This window comes from Hemiscyllium ocellatum, chromosome 6 (genome assembly GCF_020745735.1).
Source record: "Hemiscyllium ocellatum isolate sHemOce1 chromosome 6, sHemOce1.pat.X.cur, whole genome shotgun sequence".
Lineage (NCBI taxonomy): Eukaryota > Metazoa > Chordata > Chondrichthyes > Orectolobiformes > Hemiscylliidae > Hemiscyllium > Hemiscyllium ocellatum.
The window spans coordinates 2,819,670-2,839,446 of NC_083406.1; the positions used below are offsets into that span (position 1 = coordinate 2,819,670).

The 19,777-nt window shown below is 41.6% G+C and overlaps 1 protein-coding gene and 1 long non-coding RNA gene across 2 annotated transcripts; one reads left to right on the plus strand and one right to left on the minus strand.

The window, feature by feature from the left end:
- Nucleotides 1-496: 496 nt before the first annotated feature.
- LOC132816342 (uncharacterized) lies at nt 497-5,433 on the plus strand. Its single transcript, XR_009644791.1, has 2 exons — nt 497-601; nt 1,483-5,433. It is a non-coding gene; the product is annotated as an uncharacterized LOC132816342 (long non-coding RNA).
- Nucleotides 5,434-14,742: 9,309 nt separating this feature from the next.
- tex30 (testis expressed 30) lies at nt 14,743-19,433 on the minus strand. The gene is made up of 5 exons (XM_060826450.1): nt 19,360-19,433; nt 16,555-16,785; nt 16,006-16,057; nt 15,663-15,868; nt 14,743-15,087 (listed from the first exon to the last, which is right to left on the minus strand). Exons 1-5 carry the CDS (start codon nt 19,393-19,395, stop codon nt 14,920-14,922), a joined length of 693 nt encoding a protein of 230 aa, XP_060682433.1. The 5' UTR covers nt 19,396-19,433; the 3' UTR covers nt 14,743-14,919.
- Nucleotides 19,434-19,777: the final 344 nt, after the last annotated feature.

A 19,777-nucleotide genomic window follows, 5' to 3' on the forward strand; every position in this document is an offset into this window, starting at 1 on the left:
AGCGTTGTCTTCCACGAGTCAAGGCCCCGCCTCCTGCCCTCCTCCGCTGTCTCCCACCAGAGCTAAGCCCCGCCTCCTACCTTCCTTCACTGTCCCATCAGAGCTAAGCCCCGCCTCCTACCTTCCTCCGCGCGGCAGCCTCTCGCCTTCTATCGTCATCTTCCACAAGACAAGGTCCCGCCTCCCCTTCCACGAGTCAAGGCCCCGCCTCCTGCCCGCCTCCTCTGTCTCCCACCAGAGCAAGGCCCTGCCTCTCGCCCTCTATCGTCATGTTCCACAAGTCAAGGCCCCTCCTCCTCTGTCTCCCACCAGAGCAAGGCCCCGCCTCTCGCCCTCTAGCGTCATCTTCCACAAGTCAAGGCCCCTCCTCCTCTGTCTCCCACCAGAGCAAGGCCCCGCCTCTCGCCCTCTATCGTCATCTTCCACAAGTCAAGGCCCCTCCTCCTCTGTCTCCCACCAGAGCAAGGCCCCGCCTCTCGCCCTCTAGCGTCATCTTCCCCGAGACAAGGCCCGGCCTCCCAGCCTCGCGCCCTCCTGGCCGCCTCCGCGCGGGCGGCCTCCCTGAGGGCGGGATGACAGTCTAACTCGCACTGACAGCCAGGTACAGTACTGCAGCCGTCTCCTTAACTTCACCCCACACTGCCCTAGAACGGCCTTTGTACCGAAATTATTCAGTTAAGGGTGTGATTTCCTGGTGGCGGTTAATAGACGCTGAAGAAAATACTAGGCTGACGGTGAAAATACAATCACCATTTGTGAGGGCACACCTGGTGGAAAAAGACACTCAGTCTGGCCCAGTGGGCTTTACATGTAAATTAAATCAGTTAAAAAAATAGGTGATTCATTCTTCCTGGTTAATAAATGTTCAAAAACCTGTGATGTGGGGAAAATCGTGTGTAAGAGCACTTCGGGGTATATTAAATAAAAATCTCCATCTACTCCCCTCTGATGGTCTACATAGCCACCACTGGGCTCTGTACATTAAATTATTTCAGGTGGAAACATGGGTGATTTACTGATAGTGGTTAATAGAAGAAAAAGTATCACAGGTGCTGGGGGGAAAAAGTTCAGTTGTGCGTGACTGCATTTCTAGATATTTTTAAAAATTCAATTGTTATAAAATCACGAGGGGCATGGATAGACAAAGTCTTTTCCCTGGGTCGGGAAGTCCAGAACTAGAGGGCATAGGTTTACGAGGGGAAAGATATTAAAGAGACCCAACGGGCAACTTTTTCATGCAGAGGGTGGCATGAGTATGGAATGAACTGCCAGAGGAAGTGGTGGAGGCTGGTACAATTATAACATTTAAACAGCACCTGGATGTGTATAAGGAAGGGTTTGGAGGGATATGGGCCAAGTCCTGGCAAATAGGACTAGATTGGGTTAGGATACCTGGTTGGCATGGACGAGTTGGACTGAAGGGTCTGCTTCTGTGCTGTACATCTCTATGATTCTATGACTCTTAACTCTTCTGGTCTCTAGAAAAAAGATGGATAACATTCTGATGCGGTTCAAAGAAAGCCTCGAGGACAGAGGGGTCCAACAATGCTGGAAGTGACCAAACAAAATAGTGGTCGAGGAGAAGTCGAAGACAAGTCAGGACTACCTTCACACAAACCAGTTTATCCAAAGTGTAGCACCTCAATTTGGCAATAAAAACAATACTGCAATTGCTGGAGAACGGAAGCACAAAATGCTGGAAAAACTCAGCAAGTCTGGCAGCATCTGTGAAGAGACAAAAATAGTTAATATTGAGTCTGAAATGATTCTTCTTTTAGAACTAAGCTATGTAGCTCAACCTTGGCTGTCAATCTTTATATTTCTTATTCTCTGTACTTTCTATGTTTGAAATTCTGAAGACCTCAAGATATGGAACGAGTAATATCTAATCCAATTTCTGGGTACATCCACATCTCTGCTGGCATCAGCATTTCAACATGGAGATCGAATGGATCAGGCCGAGTAGGGGTGGAATGGGCCTACTGAGTTGCAATGCGTGGGCCCGGCTTGAACCAGTGCCCCCGCCCGGTCCTGTTCCAGCTGCAGAGCCACAAGGAGAGGCAGATGCTCTTAGAAGCTTCCAGAAATCTAGGTAAGATCCCCGAGCCATGATTTACAAAGGATCCAAGATTATGCAATTCCAGGATTTCTCCCCAGGTTTGGTCTGAAAGAGGAAGGCGTTTGACAAAGCAAAGAAGCGTTGAGGGGACTTAAACATCCACTACTCCCTGCGCTACCCAGCGGTGCTACGTTTTAGCCATGAAGGGTCCATGCACAACTTCGGATTGCCAGAGAAGGCCAAGGAATTTCTGGACTCTCTTAGATAAATTGTAAGAGTTAATTCGAGTGGTGAATGATGTTGTTCTGACCTACCCCCCACCCCGGTTCATCCCTTTTTTTTCCCCTTTTATTACCTTACTGTTTAATATTATCTCCAAGAGGAGTTTATTTATTTGTTCTTCACTTAGTGATTCCCCCTTTTTTTTATATATATATATGCCAGGTGGTCTAGTTAATGTAGGTGGGGGAGGTGGTTACCTTATCCTATTTTATCTCTGTCTTTAATAGCAGGGCTGTTTTCCCCTGTTATTTTGTATTACTATATTTAATTATTATTTGTTGAGACTGTAATTTTATAGTTATATATGTTCATGCATGGCATTAACATTACCAAATATATGTAGGTGTTGGTGTAAGTGGGGGGGGTGGTTTAGGGTACTCACTGTTAACTTTATCTCTGTAGTATATTTGAATTTTCTTTATTTTATCGTGGAGTGCCTGGGTCAAGGTTGGGGCACTGGTTGGTAGAGGATATGATGGGCGTTCGGAAAGGAAGTGATGCCCCCTGGGAACAAGGGGGAAAATCTCCGTTTAAAAATGTTTTATATTTTTTCTATTTAGAAATAGTTTTTTTATTATACAGGAGCGCCTCGACTTACGAACTTAATCCGTTCCAGGACCCAGTTCGGGAACCGAAACAATGTTCCCATCGTTCAGATATTTCCGGAGTCTTTTCTCTTTTTTATCTCTTGGAGGTTGGTGATGCCACAAGAAAACGATCCAGAGAAACTTGTTTTTTTCTTTGTTGCAGAATTTGGAACAATTTAAAATGTTCACTGCTCTGTTGGTCACAGTTTTGTTAGGGTGACGCCTCTATACAAAAGCCTGCATTTCAATCCATTTGCTACAAATGTCTTTGATTTGAACACTTGATACACCTTCCCTCTCTTCTTCCTCCTCTCCAGAATGCTCCTGCTGCATAACCTTCACCTGCTCCTGTTGCAATTCAACAAGATCTTCTGTGCTGGGTTCTTGTCTGTGGTCCTCCACCAGCTCCACCACATCATCCTCGTTGACCTCCAAGCCCATATTTTGGCCCAGGGTCACAATCTCATTCACTACATTTACTGATGTCTCCTCCTCTAACCCCTCAAAGTCTCTCTCAGGTACACAATCTGGGCAAAGTTTCCTTCAGGCCGACTGCAACGTACGGAAAGAGACCTCGTTCCATGCCTTATCAATAAGGCTTATGCAGTGGAGGATATTGAAGTGGTCCTTCCAGTACTGACCAAGGTCAAATCTGTGTCGTTGGTGACCTGGAAACACCTGGCAAACACAGCCTTCGTATATAATGTTTTGAAATTTGCAATGACATGCTGGTCCATGGGTTGGATGAGAGGAGTGGTATTGAGAGGAAGGAACTTTACTTTTATGAAATCGTATTCAATGTCCAAGTCTTCTTCCAAATTTGGAGGATGGGCAGGAGCATTGTCCATTACTAGATGACATTTAAGTGGCAAATTATTTTTTTCAAGGTATTCCTTGACAGCTGGTGCAAAAACTTCCGTCAACCATTCCATAAAAATCATTTGCGTGACCCAAGCCTTGCTATTCGTCCTCCACATTACCGGGAGTTTAGCCTTCAACACATTATTGCATTTAAAAACGCGAGGATTTTCAGAGTGGTAGACTAACAGAGGCTTAATCTTGCAATCCCCACTTGCATTCGCACACAATAAAAGTGTATACCTGTCCTTCATTGGTCTGTGGCCCGGTAGTGCCTTCTCCTCTTGGGTTATGTAGGTTCTTTTGGGAATTTTTTTCCAGAAAAGTCCAGTTTCATCACAGTTAAAACCTTTTTGTGAGCCATAACCTTCATCTTTGACAAACTTATTGAATTCCTTCAGAAAGTTCTCTGCTGCCTTTTTGTCCGAACTAGCCGCTTCTCCATGCCTTACAACACTATGGATTCCAGTTTTTTATTAGATTACTTACAGTATGGAAACAGGCCCTTCGGCCCAACAAGTCCACACCGACCTGCCGAAGCGCAACCCATCCCCCTACATTTACCCCTTCACCTGACACTATGGGCAATTTAGCGTGGCCATTTCACCTAACCTGTACATTTTTGGACTGTGGGAGGAAACCGGAGCACCCGGAGGAAACCCACGCAGACAAGGGGAGAATGTGCAAACTCCACACAGTCAGTCGCCTGAGGCAGGAATTGAACCCTGGTCTCTGGCGCTGTGAGGCAGCAGTGCTAACCACCGTGCCATCCACGTCGACGAAATTTATCAAACGAGCCTCTGCTGGCTTTAAATTCTTCAATGCTAGCAGTGCTTGTACTCGGCGGTTTCGCCAACAAATCACGGTGTATGTGTAGAGCCTTCTCGCAGATTATAGTCTTGTTAATACGATCTCCAGCAAGCTCTTTTTGATTTATCCAAACTAATAATAATTTTTCAATTAAATAGCTTCGTTTAAATAGCCACTCCTTTAGCTACGTCAGCTGCCTTTAGTGCCTCTTTCTTCTTTAGGATAGTACAGATAGTCGATTTCGCCATGTCGTACTGCATAGCGAGATCAAATACGCGAGCACCATTTTCGTGTTTAGCTATTATTTCCTTCTTCGTTTCCACAGTAATACATTTAGGCTTCTTAACACCACTATCATTACCACTTTTCACTTTCTTGGGAGCCATAATGAGGACTAATTTAATGCAAAAAAAACCAAAAAAAAGCATAAGAATGCTTGGACGTAGCAACAAACGATGTTCACAGCGCGCGACTAACTGAATGAGATCTCGCGGGGCCTGAGAGCTTTTGCGTTCAAAGCACTCGTAGCAAAGCAGAACAATGACAGTGAAACCACAGGCTTTTTGCGTTCGTACCTTCGTTCGTACCTTGAATTTCGTACGTATGTTGAAGCAAAATTTTACGTACAATCCTGTTCGTAAACCGATGTGTTCGTGAACAGGGTCATTCGTATGTCGAGGCCCTACTGTATTGATGTGAGTGTATTAAAGAACCTCTACTTTTGTGAATTTTATATGTTCTATTCTTGGATGTTTGGATGGGTCTTCTTCTCACGAGGGGTCTCAGACTTGCCTGGACAATTATGGTTACTCATTCAATTAAATGATGCACCTGGAATGTCAAGGGGAGTAATTCACCAATCAAAAGGAAGAAAATATTATCAAACCTCAAGAAAGAAAGGGTTGATATAGCTCTCCTACAGGAGACACATTTATTGGATAAAGAACACTTGAAATTATGACAGAGTGGATTTGATCAGGCCTTCTTTTCTTCCTTCAGCTCAAAAAGTTGGGGAGTTGTCATCCTTATTTGGAAGAATCTCCCTCTCAAAATCCTAAATCAGATAAAAGACAAATCTGGACGATATGTTCTAATTAAAGCCCTTAAAAATGGAGAGGAATATGGGATCTTAAATCAGTATTGTCCCCTGGCACATCCTTTTAAATTTATAACGGAAGCCTTCTCAAAATTGATGGCTCTCGGTGCTCATCATACGATTAAAGTCTCCCCCTGTAATTATATTATGGATCCGGAAATAGATAGGATTCCCAAGAGTACTGCAGGAGCATCCCCCAGATCCAGACAATTGGTGGATTTGAACAAAGAATTAGGATTAGTAGATGTATGGAGATGCCTTCACTCACAGGCAGAGACTTTTCTTTTCACTCCAATCCACATAAATGTCATATCAGAATTGATATGTTTTTTGCCCCCTCGATTTTTTAAAAATTCCATATCATCCTGTAAAATAGGCAGTATAACAATTTCTGATCATGCTGCTGTATATATGGAAATCAAAGTGAGGAACAATGAGACACCCCACCAACCTGGCATTGGCGTATGGATTCCTTCCTGATGAAAGATAGTAAATTTGTAAAGTACTTCTCTCAAGAATTTAAAACTTTTTTTGGAAATTAATTCAGGTATGGCTAGCAACCCATCAGTGATGTGGTAGACCATCAAAGCTTACGCGCAAGGTTTGATCATTCATACTCATTCTCCCTTTAATTTTTTCTGGGTCACCAACAGCGTCTACTTGAAGCTTGCTGAAAAGCAGCTGAAACAGCATGTGCTGACAGACCTTCTATTATCAAATTACAAAGGATTACAGCCCTTAGGACAGCTCTGAATACCACGCTTACCCAAATGGCTGAGAGGGAAATATTATTTGCAAAACAAAGGTTATATGAATTTGGCGATAAACCTGGTAGATATTTAGCATTTCTTGCAAAGAGAAAAAAGGTCCCTCAAACTATCATGTCTAACAAGGAAATTGCGGGTACTCTGACTCATGACCACAAAAGGATTAACGCAATCTTCAGAAAATTTTACTCTGATTTATATAAGTCGCAGGATTGTGAAGATAGAGCTAGGAGGATGCAGTCATTTTTTAATAACCTGACCTTTCCGGACCTAACCCCAGAACAGGTATCGGTTCTGAGTGTTCCCTTAACAAGCCAAGAAATACTTGACGCAATCAGGCAACTTCAGAGCGGTAAGGCATCTGGCCCAGATGGCTTTCAAGCTGAATTCTACAAAGAATTTACAGGAATACTGCCTGGCCCACTTATGGACATGTATAACTACTCATACAGTCAGGGCTGTCTCCCGCCTATTCTCAGAAAAGGAAAGGACACAGAAGATTGCGTGCCATACAGACCAATATCCTTGCTAAATGTAGATTTTAAAATCCTTTCTAAAACGTTAGTATTGAGGCTAGAAAGGGTATTGCCACACATCATAAAGGAGCATCAGACGGGGTTTATTAAGGGCCGTAGATCATCCAATAATGACAGAAGGGTTTTGAATGTGATTCAAGCCAGCCATCAGGGAAAGATACCAGGAGTAGTAGTCTCGTTAGACGCGGAAAAGGCATTCGACAGGGTTGAATGGTCTTACCTGTTTTACACATTGGAAAGGTTTGGCGTTGGAAAGTGTTTGCCAAATGGGTCTCAACACTGTATAATGATCCCAAAGCAGTTGTGATTACCAATGGACTAGATTTGGATAGCTTCAGTGTGGGTAGGGGCTGCCGTCAGGAATGTCCTCTCTCACCATTGCTATTTATGCTAAAAATCGAGCCACTAGCAGAAGCTATACAGGCTGACCCTAATATAACTGCCCCGAGGATTGGTACAGGTAAACATAAAATTACCCTTTATGCAGATGATCTTCTCCTATTCCTCAGTAATCCCCTGATGTCTGTGCCTCGCTTAATCCAAGTTATTAATATATTTAGTGCATTTTCAGGCTATAAAATTAATTTTTGAAAATCGGAGGCTATGCCAATGGGTGGCCTTGCTAGTATATCCCACCTATTAGACGGATCCCACTTTCCCTTTCGGTGGTCCCTGGAGGGTTTCTTATATTTAGACATTTTTATCACCCCAGTATTTGGCCAACTATACAAGGCTAACTTTGTGCATTTACTGGAGAGGATGGGGAGATCTTCCAATTTTCTGGTTAGGCAGAATAGCACTCATTCAAATGAATGTCCTGTCCCGTCTCCTATACCCGATGAGAGTGCTTCCAGTCATGCTGCTGAGGTTGGCACTACGCAAATTGTATGGCTGGCTGGGTTCCTTTATCTGGAATCATAGACGGCCCCTCATTAAGCTGAGGAAGCTACAGCTTCCACAGGCAAGGGGAGGATTGGATTTCCCAGATTTTAGGAAATATCAGTTAAGTTCCCTATTAAACTACATAGTCGATTGGGTCTTGTCTGACCCGCAATCAATCTGGCTGGACATCGAGGCTTCTCAAGTAAAATGCCCACTTATTAACTTCTTATTTTCAGACAAGAGGAAAACCATTATGGACCACTGTAAAAACCCTATAATACTAAATACTATTAAAGCTTGGAATATAATGCAGCAAAATGAGGGCATTTCACATAAAACATCCCCCTATGCTCTGATAGTGGGGGCATGGGGGTTTCAACTAGGACTTACAGATGCCACATTCAAACTCTGGAGATCCAGGGGAATCCTGTTTAGGGGATCTGTTTAAGGGGTCCTGATGGCTTTTGAACAGCTGCATCAGAAATTTGGATTACCTAATGGTGATCTCTTTTGATATTTCCAAATTTGAGATTACATACAGAAGAAGACTATGCTATTAGATAGTCTTTATAAATCAGATAGAGAACGTAGAGTGTTATGGCCAACAGGGGTACCTTCGGTCAGCACTCTTTATCATTTATTACATGATGAAGTATCAGGAGATATGGACAATCTGCTTAAAACATGGGATCAGGATTTGGGGCTGGAAATCTCCAAAGAAATGTGGATTGACATTTGGGAAAATGCCAGAAAAATCTCCATCTGCAACAGAACCCAGGCCATTCAGTTGAAGATACTTCACAGGGATGATATAGCACCGAACCGATTGGCAAAATTTAAGGCAGGAGCATCTTCAATGTGTCCCAAATGTAAAACAGAGGTGGGCACTCTTGTATACTGCTTATGGACTTGTCATAAGATCTGTAAATATTGGACTAAAGTAGCAAATGGCCTGACAGAAATCTTGGGAACGGAAATTAGAGTAGATCCAGTATCTCTCCTTTTGGGCTTTTTGTGCTTGCCTTCCCTGGATGAGCACGGGAAGAGACTATTTTCCATTCTCTCTCTCTGTGCAAGGAAAAATATTTTGGTAAACTGGGTGGCTGAGGGCCCCCCTGGACTTTCGAATTGGCACAGAATAATCATTGAATATATTCCCCTTGACTTCCTTACAAATACGGTGCACCAAAAGACCGAATTATTCCATAAAATATGGCAGCCCTTCTTGAATTACACAGATACAGATATTTTGGCCATTCAATCAAGGGCTTTTATCTAATTGAGACAACGACCCTGGCTGGTCTGGGGCCCCTTGGGAGAGGAATCCCGCATGAATACGGGTTTTGTTACGATCTGATGTTAGCACATTCCAAGCATGTATCTCACTACTCAATTTCTGTGTTATCGTCATTTTTTCTTTTCTTGAGTAATGTAAGAGATTCAATCATGCTCTCTGGTTAGCTGTAGGTTAGTTTTTTTTTACATAGTAGTTAGTTGAGTTTTGTCTTTTTTTTCTTTTCAGTATCTCTTGTTTGACAGATTTTGGCTATAATTTATTTAAGATTTAATTGTATATCAATGTTTATACTTGGATTTTTTTATTTGTAAACTTGTAAAAACACGTTAAATTTTCTATAAAAAAATTAAGATTCATTAGATTAGGTTACTTAACACCTGGTTTCATAAGTTACATTGCTTGTTGATGTACCAATGAGAAATTAAGTTATGCCGTTTTTGTTCTTAATAAATGTTCCGTTTCCATAAAAAAAATCAATCTATCTCTGTCTTAAATATGCTCACCAACCTGACTTCCACACCCTGTGGGGCAATGAATTCCAATGATTCACCACTCACTGGCTGAAGAAATTTCTCCTTATCTCGGATCTAAAGGGTGCCCTCGGGTCCTCTCCTACCAACAGAAACATCTTCCTAATGTCCAATCAATCCAGGCTGTCAGTATTGTTTAAGTTTCAATTAAAACCCCCCTCATACTATTAAACTCCATTGAGTATAGATCCAGAGCTCTCAGATGTTCCTTATATGTTAACCTTTTCATTCACTGAATCATTCTTGTGACCCTCCTGTGGGCTTACTCCTGGGCAAGTACATCCTTCCTGGGGTATGGGGCCCAAAATTGCTCACAACGTTGTAAATATGGTCTGACCAGAGTCTTATAAAGCCTAAGAAGTACATCTAGGCTTTTATGTTCTCGTCCTTTCAAAACAAATGCCAACATTGTATTTGACTTTCTAACTGACTCAATCTGCAAGTTTACCTGAAAAATCCTGGAATAGGTCTCCCAAGTCACCTTTTTTTCACTCGCGAGTTTTGTGAAGATCTGTAGTTCTGGTTGAGGTTCTGGATGTAGGTTTGCTCACTGAGCTGGAAGGTTTATTTTCAGATGTTTCATCACCACACTAGGTAACATCTTCAGTGAACCTCTGGACAAAGCACTGTTGATGTTTCCTGCTTTCTATTTACATGTTTGGGTTTCCTTGAGTTGGTGATGTCATTTCCGGCAGTGATGTCATTTCCGGTGGCAATGTCATTTCCTGTTCTTTTTCTCAAGGGGTGGTAAATGGGGTCCAAGTCAATGTATTTACTGATAGAGTTCCGGTTGGAATGCCATGTTTCTAGGAATTCTCGTGTGTGTCACCAATCTAAAAAGCAACAGTGATAGGGGACAGCCCTGTCAACTTGTTCTGAAAATATTAAAATTGCTTGACCGCACACCATTTGTGAGAACCACGGCAAAAGGGTCACTGTTACCCATCTAATAAAGGCTTCACCCAAGCCAAACTGCTCTAAAAAAGGTATGGCCATTCCACCTGATCAAATGCCTTCTCTGCATCTAGCAATATCACTAATCCTTGACCACATTGCTGTGGACATGCTTAGATCAGATTGAGTAACCTCCTGACATTATTAGATGAACTACGACCCTTTATAAAGTCAATCTGGTCCTCTTCAATAATGGAAGGCAACACAGTTTCTAGCCTTAGTGCATGAGTCTTGCATAGGATTTTGAAATCAACATTCAAACGTGAGATGGGCCTATAGGAAGCACAGTCCTTTATGGCCTTCCCTTTTTTAAGATTAAGAGATATTGGCCTTTCTCAAGGACGGCAGGAGGTGGTCATGACTGTACGAATTATCAAACATGCTGAGCATCAGTCCTGTTAATATGTTTATAAATTCTTTATAAAATTCACTAGGAAGTCCGTCAGGACCAGGCACCTTTCCGTTCTGAGCTGCTTCACAGCCTCCTGCACCTCTTGCACTGATAATGGGTCAATAAGGAAAGACTCTTGTTCAGGGATTACACCCTGGAGATCCAGATTTGTGAAAAAAAACTCCATTCTAACCTGCCCATCCTCACAACTTCCAGACTGATATAATTTGGAGTTACAGGTTAGGTTTCCAGGCACTTTCCCTGATCAAGGTGATGGCTTGAAGGGCATCCTTTTCCTGGCAAGCTACTCTGTTTATCACCATGCTCAAACAACCTTTGTTTCGCAAAAGTAAGCTCTTTTTTAGCTGTCATGTGATCATGGAGTTCAGTGTGGACTGAAGCGTTATGATCTTCTGAAGCTTAGCCAGTGAGGGCCTATCAATGTATGCCTTCTCTGCTGCCTTCACCCATGTTTCAAGCAGCCATTGCTGCTCACCCTTCTGCTGCTTCTTACTGGCAGGGTAGGAAATATCTAATCCTCTGGCATAAGCTTTAGGGTTTCCAGAGAATGGATGGATTACTGGCCGAGCCTGAATTAATGTCTAGGAAAGCCCTGAATTCATTGGAGAAATACTCAACAAACTTACCATCCTTAAGGATGAAGGGTATCCATTTGCCAGTGTCCCAAAGCTGCTATATCCTTACTCTTGACCAGTAAGTACAATGGAGCATGATCAGAGATAGTAATATTGTCATCTGTACAGGATGCCACTGAGTCCAAAAGAGAGCAATCTTGGTGTGACACCTGTGCAGGTTGGAGACAAACACAAAATCCCTGCCTGTAGGGTGGAGATGCCTCCAGATATTGTCCAACTCTAGTTTAACATACAAATCCACTAATAGGTATAGTTAGTAAGTTTGCAGATGACACCAAAATTGGAGGTATAGTGGACAACGAAGAAGGTTACCTCAGATTACAACAGAATCTTGAGCAGTAGGGCCAATGGGCTGAGGAGTGGCAGATGGAGTTTAATTTCGATAAATGTGAGGTGCTGCATTCTGGGAAAGTAAATCAGAGCAGGACTTATACACTTAATGGTAAGGTCCCAGGGAGTGTTGCTGAACAAAGAGACCTTGGAGTGCAGGTTCATAGCTCCTTGAAAGTGGAGTCGCAGGATAGCGAAGGCGACGTTTGGTATGCTTTCCTTTATTGGTCAGAGTATTGAGTACAGGAGTTGGGAGGTCATGCTGCAGCTGAACAGGAAGTTGGTTAGGCCTTGGAATATTGCATGCAATTCTGGTCTCGCTGCTATAGGAAGGATGTTGTGAAACTTGAAAGGGTTCAGAAAAGATTTGCAAGGTTGCTGTCAGGGTTGGAGGGTTTGAGCTATAGGGATAGGCTGAATAAGCTGGGGTTGCTTTCCCTGGAGCGTGAGAGGCTGAGGGGTAACCTTACAGAGGCTTATAAAATCATGAGAGGCATGGGTAGGATAAATAGACAAAGTCTTTTCCCTGGGGTGGGGGAGTCCAGAACTAGAGGGCATAGGTTTAAGGTGAGAGGGGTAAGATATATAAGAGACCTAAGGGCCAAAAGTTTTCACGCAGAGGGTGCTGCGTATATGTAATGAGCTGCCAGAGGATGTGATGGAGGCTAGTACAAATACAACATTTCAAAGGCATCTGGATGGCTATATGAATAGGAAGGGTTTGGAGGAATATGGGCCGTGTCCTGGCAGGTGGGACTAGATTGGGTTGGGATATCTGGTCGGCACGGACGGGTTGGACTGAAGTGTCTGTTTCCATGCTGTACATCTCTATGACTGTATGACTCTAATTGCTTAGATTGTAAAGAGGTATCAGGGGCCTTGGGAAATCTGTCTACCTTGGGATCCATAAGACAATTAAAATCCGCCCCTATGATAATATGCTGAGATGTAAAACTAATATGTTTAGACAATGCATCCACCGGGAGTTTGAGGGGGTGGGGCGAGGGACAGTAAACATTTAAAATACTGTATTCTTCTCCATTTATCAAAGCTTTAAGAATTCAAACTTCCTGATGTGTCTTTAACACACTCTAGTAACCTAAATGAATAATTCCTCCTAACAAGTACGACCCCGACTCCTAGTATTAAAGGATGAGAAATAAACCTGATCATACCCATTCTGCTGCAATTTCAAATATTCCCTATTATCCAAGTGCATCTCCTGAGAGTACCTTTTTCTCTTGACTGGTGAGTGACTCATCTTAATATTTCCAGGTACACCATTTAATCACATCACTGGCCATAACATTCTGTCGCAACATTTAGAGAAGAACTCTAATTACAAATTGCTGAGCCACAATGAAAGAAAATCCACAGAACATAAAAACTACACAAACTAAAACAGCTACAACTAACAAACCTACAAAATTTCCAAAAACTATGTACATCAAAAACCAAAAAGCAAAACCGCATATAAAATGCCAATGGCACTAGCGGGTTTTGAGAAGATTTATAGCTCAGGTTGAGGTTCTGGATGCAAGTTTGCTCACTGAGCTGGAAGGTTCGTTTTTAGACATTTTGTCACCATACTAGGTAACATCATCAGTTAGCCTCCAGTGAAGCACTGGTGTTAGTGACCCCCTTTCCATTTATGTGTTTAGGTTTCCTTGAGTTGGTAATGTCATTTCCTGAGGTGATGTCATTTCCTGTTTTTTTTCTCAGAGGGTGGTAAATGGGGTCCAAATCGATGTGTTTGTTGATAGAGTTCCAGTTGGAATGCCATGCTTCTAGAATTCTCAGGTGTGTTTCTGTTTGGCTTGCCCTAGGATGGATGTGTTGTCCCAGTCAAAGTGATGTCATTCCTCATCTGAATGTAAGAATACATGGGTCATGTCTTTTTGTGGCTAGTTGATGTTCATGTATCCTGTTGGCTAGTTTTCTGCCTATTTGTCTAATGCAGTATTTTTTACAGTTCTTGCAAGGTATTTTGTAAATGACATTAGTTTTGCTTATTGTCTGTATGGGGTCTTTCAAATTCATTAGCTGCTGTTTTAATGTGTTGGTGGGTTTGTGGGCTACCAGGATGCCAAAAGGTCTGAGTAGTCTGGCAGTGATTTCTGAGATGTCTTTGATGTAGGGGAGAGTGGCACTGAATAGGAGAATTTACCTCCCGCTCAGAGGAGGCGCCTACACACCCCAAAACCCTATTTCCTGCCTTGTTGCCAATATGGCAATCAGGGAATTTAAATACCAAAATGGGCTTAAACTGCCCTTAGATGGGGATCTAGATATTCCAACCACCTTCTTAACTCCTCCTGTTAGGGCCACATTACAAACACAAGTAGAAAACGAAAGGCGAAAAAAAATGGCAATGTGAACAAAGGAGTTAAAAGTGATTACCCCACCCACTCCCGGTATAGCTTAACTTAGAAGCTAAAAGTAAATACTGTATCCATCCCTGAGTATAATTTAACACAGATAATTACCAACAAAAAAGGAAACCCAATCCTTTGCTTTTAATTTTATTTTCCTACTGTTTTATAATTATTTACATTTTCCATGACATTCTAATTTTATAATGAGGTTTGAGCCTAATTTTAAAGTGTGTTTAAACTTGTTTGCAATGTAATTATTTAATGGCATGTATAAGTGAATATTTTAATAATAAAGTTGCCCATAGAGAAATCCAATGTATAAATTGCATTAACATTTCGTTTAAATGGTCAGACATTGTTAATTAAGTCAAATTAATTTCTCAATCAACGATTGAGTTTAAAAAAATCCTGTCCAATATTTGGCGTTGGAAATTTCGAATTATTCACATCCATACTACAAGTTAGATACAATCATTTACTCACTTGCATCTATGACAACTACACCAATCTTATTTTTCTTGAACCGTTTCATGAATCCATGAAAGCACCTCAGTGTTAATCTCAGCCATGATATCTTCACTTGTTCTTCCTTTCACTTCCATTCCATGGTTAGCTCCTTCTACCCAATGTACTTTGACAGTCACTGGCATTTGGTTCAGTATGCCTTCCAATACATCCTACAGATACCAATAATTGTAAACTCATAATTAGATACAGATACTATCTCAATATATTAGTCTAATGGGTATAATAATACAGTAAATCAAATTAGCATATCACATTGAAACCTGCATTCTGATTACTTACTGAAACATTCCTATCATTGCTTCTCTTTTCAGTATAAAAATTACTTTATAAAATACTTAATCTGCAGCAATTCAGTTCTCTCAATTACTAAGCATCCTTCATTTTTCAGATTACTATTAGTAATGACACTTGTATCCCCAGACAAATCTCATGTTAAGGCACTGAACCTGCTCCTGGTATTAAATTTACCTTTTAATGGCACGATGTAAAATGTCACAAAACATTGTGGATAATAGAGAAAGGAAGGATAATTAAACTTTATGACTATTTAAAAAGCTGGATCAACTTATGTTATTCACTCTCAGACGTTGATCAATCTGATTTAAGCACATTTGATTCAGTTATATTTTCATTGAAACTATATCGCTATCAAATTAGTCCACAGCAGTCCATTAACATCCTCACTACTTCTATTAGTCAGGAAAATTATTTCACTGTAACTCACTTTCTCACACATTTCATCTGCTGATCCAGAAATTAGAAAGACTGGGTGACGTAACAGAAGCAGATCTTCTGTTCGGAGTTTACTCTGCTGCTTCGGTGGGTGCAGTGGGTATGACAGGCAAATGAGACCTTGCACAAGTTCTTCATTCGGGCTGTTCTTACACTGCCTGACAATACAGGCAGCAGCTCTACACCCCATGGATCGACCTAGAAAACAACGATTGTTTACATATATGTATCACTGATGATTACAATTTTTGAAGAAAACAACTTTTCATACACATTCAATTCAATGTAGAAATTGCTAATGATAACAATGTTAATGACAAGGAAACTTCGCTTACCCCCTAGAAACCAGCTTTTTACTTCATAATCTGTTGACGATTTCAGATATTCCTGCAATAATTGTTGTTGAGAAACAAGTTATAATGTAGAATAGCAATTCATGGTAAGGGAAAAATGTTTTTTCTAAAGACTTAAGTGAGTCGCCCAATAGTTCATTGTATAGTGGAGACATGCAAACTCCAAATGCTCCAGAATTGATCAACAATCTGTACTTAATTAGCCATTCTAAACCTGAGTAGTTGTGACATCCTTGGATTCGGGAGGAAATCTCAATCAGTGCTTCCATTCTTGCTCATTTCTTGTGACCAGTGCAACATATGTGGGCATTGCATGAAAGCAGCAATGGGTTAGTCACCCCACAATTGCTGATCTGCTGACCTCGATTGTCAAAGTGCACATTTGAATATGGAATGGTAGAATATGATTCTGGAGCCCCTGAAAAGCACCTAAGATTGGATTAATATTGTTAATATTGTAAAGGGAGGAGGGAGAAATGATAAAACAAGGGTCCAAACATTGGAGTTTTATTAACAAATACTTAATCTTACCATCACTGCCCTGTAGGCTCTAATTCTGTAGTCTAGATTGAGGCCTTTGCATGTGAATCTCACACATAGGATCCCATTAGATGCAAGGAATTTCGACATAGATACTAGTTGATGGAAATTCATGTCACCACCTGCCCCATGGGTGAGAATTACTCCACAGGTGAAAGGCACATTTGGTACTGTATAGATTGCATTCAGAACTTTTTCACCAAATGGTATTTTAAATTGAACCTAAAAAAGATCCAGAACATAAATTTCTTTTGACATACTAACACACAATATCTTTTATAGTGCACTAAATCATGTAACATGCAAACAACTTATTTTTAAAATGATGCATTTATTGTTTTTGAATTAAAAGCAAGATCACAAAACTTGATTTACTTTTAGTAAAGAGAAATGAAAGAAGATATTTTTAGCAAGATGTCTTTTGTATAGAGTCCGAAAACATCATGGATTCCTATTTAACTTCAGCAGGAAGACTTAGAAGGTGGTCTTTCCTCACTGCGCCTTAGGAGCAGCTGCTCAAAGCTTTAATGCATCCCTCAGCACATAGTCCTGGACCTTAGAATGTGACAGTCTGCAACACTCGGTCAAAATCAACTCCTTGCTCTGGAAGACCAAAACATTTCAGGCAGACCAGAGAAGGTCTTTCACTGAGTTGATGGTTTTCCAGACGCAGTCAATGTTTCTCTTGGTGCAAAGTCAATGTTTGTCTCAATGCAAGTCCTGGGGAACAATTCGTAAAGCAGAGTCCTGCATCACAGAGCTGCTCTGAACAAAAATCACTGCACTTTACCCCAGGATTCCCTGCAAAGACACATTCCAGAATGTGTGACAGTCACTATCCTGCCCACAGCCCCCCTGCAGCCGCTTCGAGGACAACTTGCAGTGGAGTAGAGAGTCCATGCATACATGAAGTGCCCTTCTCACCAGCAACTAAGCCATGTCTTGGTGCTTGTTGGAAAATTCTGGTGATGAGGCATTCCGAGAAATGATTTTGACATTTTTTTTAACTTTGACATGCACTGGAACTGAGAGCAAGGCAGTGTCCAATCCCTTCCTGCTCTGAGTCTCTCTCTCTCTCTCTGTCTCCCCAAGTCATGTCATTGTGATCTTCACTTGTTAGATTATTGAAGGTCGGAAGTCAGACCACACCAGGTTATAGACCAAAAAATTTATTTGAAATCACAAGCCTGAAAAAGGGTCAACACTTCAAAAGCTTGTGATTTAAAATAAACCTGTTGGACTATAACCTGATGTTGGGATTAGAGTGGTGCTGGAAAAGCACAGCAGGTCAGGCAGCATCCAAGGAGCAGGAAAATTGACGTTTCGGGCCGGAGCCCTTCATCAGGAATTAGATTAGATTAGATTAGATTACTTACAGTGTAGAAACAGGCTCTTCGGCCCAACAAGTCCACACCGACCCGCTGAAGCGCAACCTACCCATACCCCTACATTTACCTCTTCACCTAACACTACGGGCAATTTAGCATGGCCAATTCACCTGACCCGCACATCTTTGGACTGTGGGAGGAAACCAGAGCACCCAGAGGAAACCCACACAGACACGGGGAGAACGTGCAAACTCCACACAGTCAGTCGCCTGAGGGAGTGAGGCTGGTAGACTCTGGGGTGGTCTCGGGAGGGTCCCAGAGACAATCAGCCAGAGACAATTTTTGATGAAGGGCTTATGCCTGAAACATCAATTTTCCTGCTCCTTGGATGCTGCCTGACCTGCTGCGCTTTTTCAGCACCACTCTAATCTTGACTCTGATCTCCATCATCTGCAGTCCTCACTTTCAGCTATAACCTAACATTGTCCGACTTCAGACATTTTTCACTCCAGTCCAATACCAGCACCTCCACATCATAGATTATTGAAATAAAATAAGCTAGTTGCTTGAGGGGGGAGAAATCAATTCCCAATAAATCATCTGCCTTCTTTGCAAGACAGTTTAAATTTGTCCCCTTCAGGGTCACCACAACACACTAGCTGGGCTTTGGGCCGTCAGAACTGCTGCACCTCTTCAGTGGGAGTTGCTGTGTGTGTGGGCGGTGTGAGGGCCTGATTATGTAGCTTGTGTTCATGTGTGGACAGGGAGGAGGGGGTCCATGATAGAAGTGGGAGAGGATTCTGCTCCTGTATTTTCTGAGCAAATTCCATGAATTGGAGTGACATTGATGAAGCAATGGATTTGTGGATACATAAAATAACATTTTTACAAAGTACTTTGAAAAAATTAATATTAATGATATTATATTTTGACCTATAATCAATGGATTTTATTAATTACATACTAAATGTAAGAATGGTTTTGGTGGCGTTTGGTTTGAAGTATCAATGTGGGGTTGCATTGGAAAGTAATTGGAGGGGCACTGTTTAAAGGACTCCTAAAACCCTATTTTAATTACCAAAAGCTGAGAAACCACCAGGACTACTTTACAGACCACAATATTGATTCATACTTTTATCTATAACTGGCCAAATCTAATACGGTAGGTTTCAACGCTCGCTAGTTAAATTGAGTACTATGAATGTGCTTGGCTGGGGACAGTTCATTAAGTTCCGGTCTTCAATCGCCAGCTGCATCATTTTACAGACACAACGCTGGCAGCGGCTGTTTGGGGTTTGCAAACGAGCAATTGGAGCACATTAAATATTAAAACTGAAACCCCGATAAGAAATAATGTGATCACCCAACCCCAGTTCAGTTCACAACTTCCGAATAACCCACAGCAGAAAAATAACATAGCAGTAGTTCGACATATTCAGAATTTGTTGAAAACAATTAAGAAACACACCGTTTCGATTAAAGCAAAATCCTTCAACTTCTGCATGGTCAATTAATTCAGCTCTGCTGTTAGTACCACCTCCACGCGAAGCATCACATGAACTGTTGCTCTATCATTCGCCAACTCAGATGCCACTCATTGATCAACTTAAATAAGTCAATTGTCAACCACATCTAGTATGTAAACAGTATTATTCATTTTCATCCACTTCCAACTTGTTAATAATGCAGAAAAAAAATAAACAATTTAAATTAAACATTTTGCAGATTCGTTTAAAGTTGCTGTAAAAGTTTCAAACTTCGATTCCTCGCTAGGCCTAAACTATTCTTGAGAGTGGGCGGTGATCTGCTTTCTTGAACTGCTCCAGTCGGTGAACTGCTCCTGAAGAAGGACTTATGCCCGAAACGTCGAATTTCCTGTTCCTTGG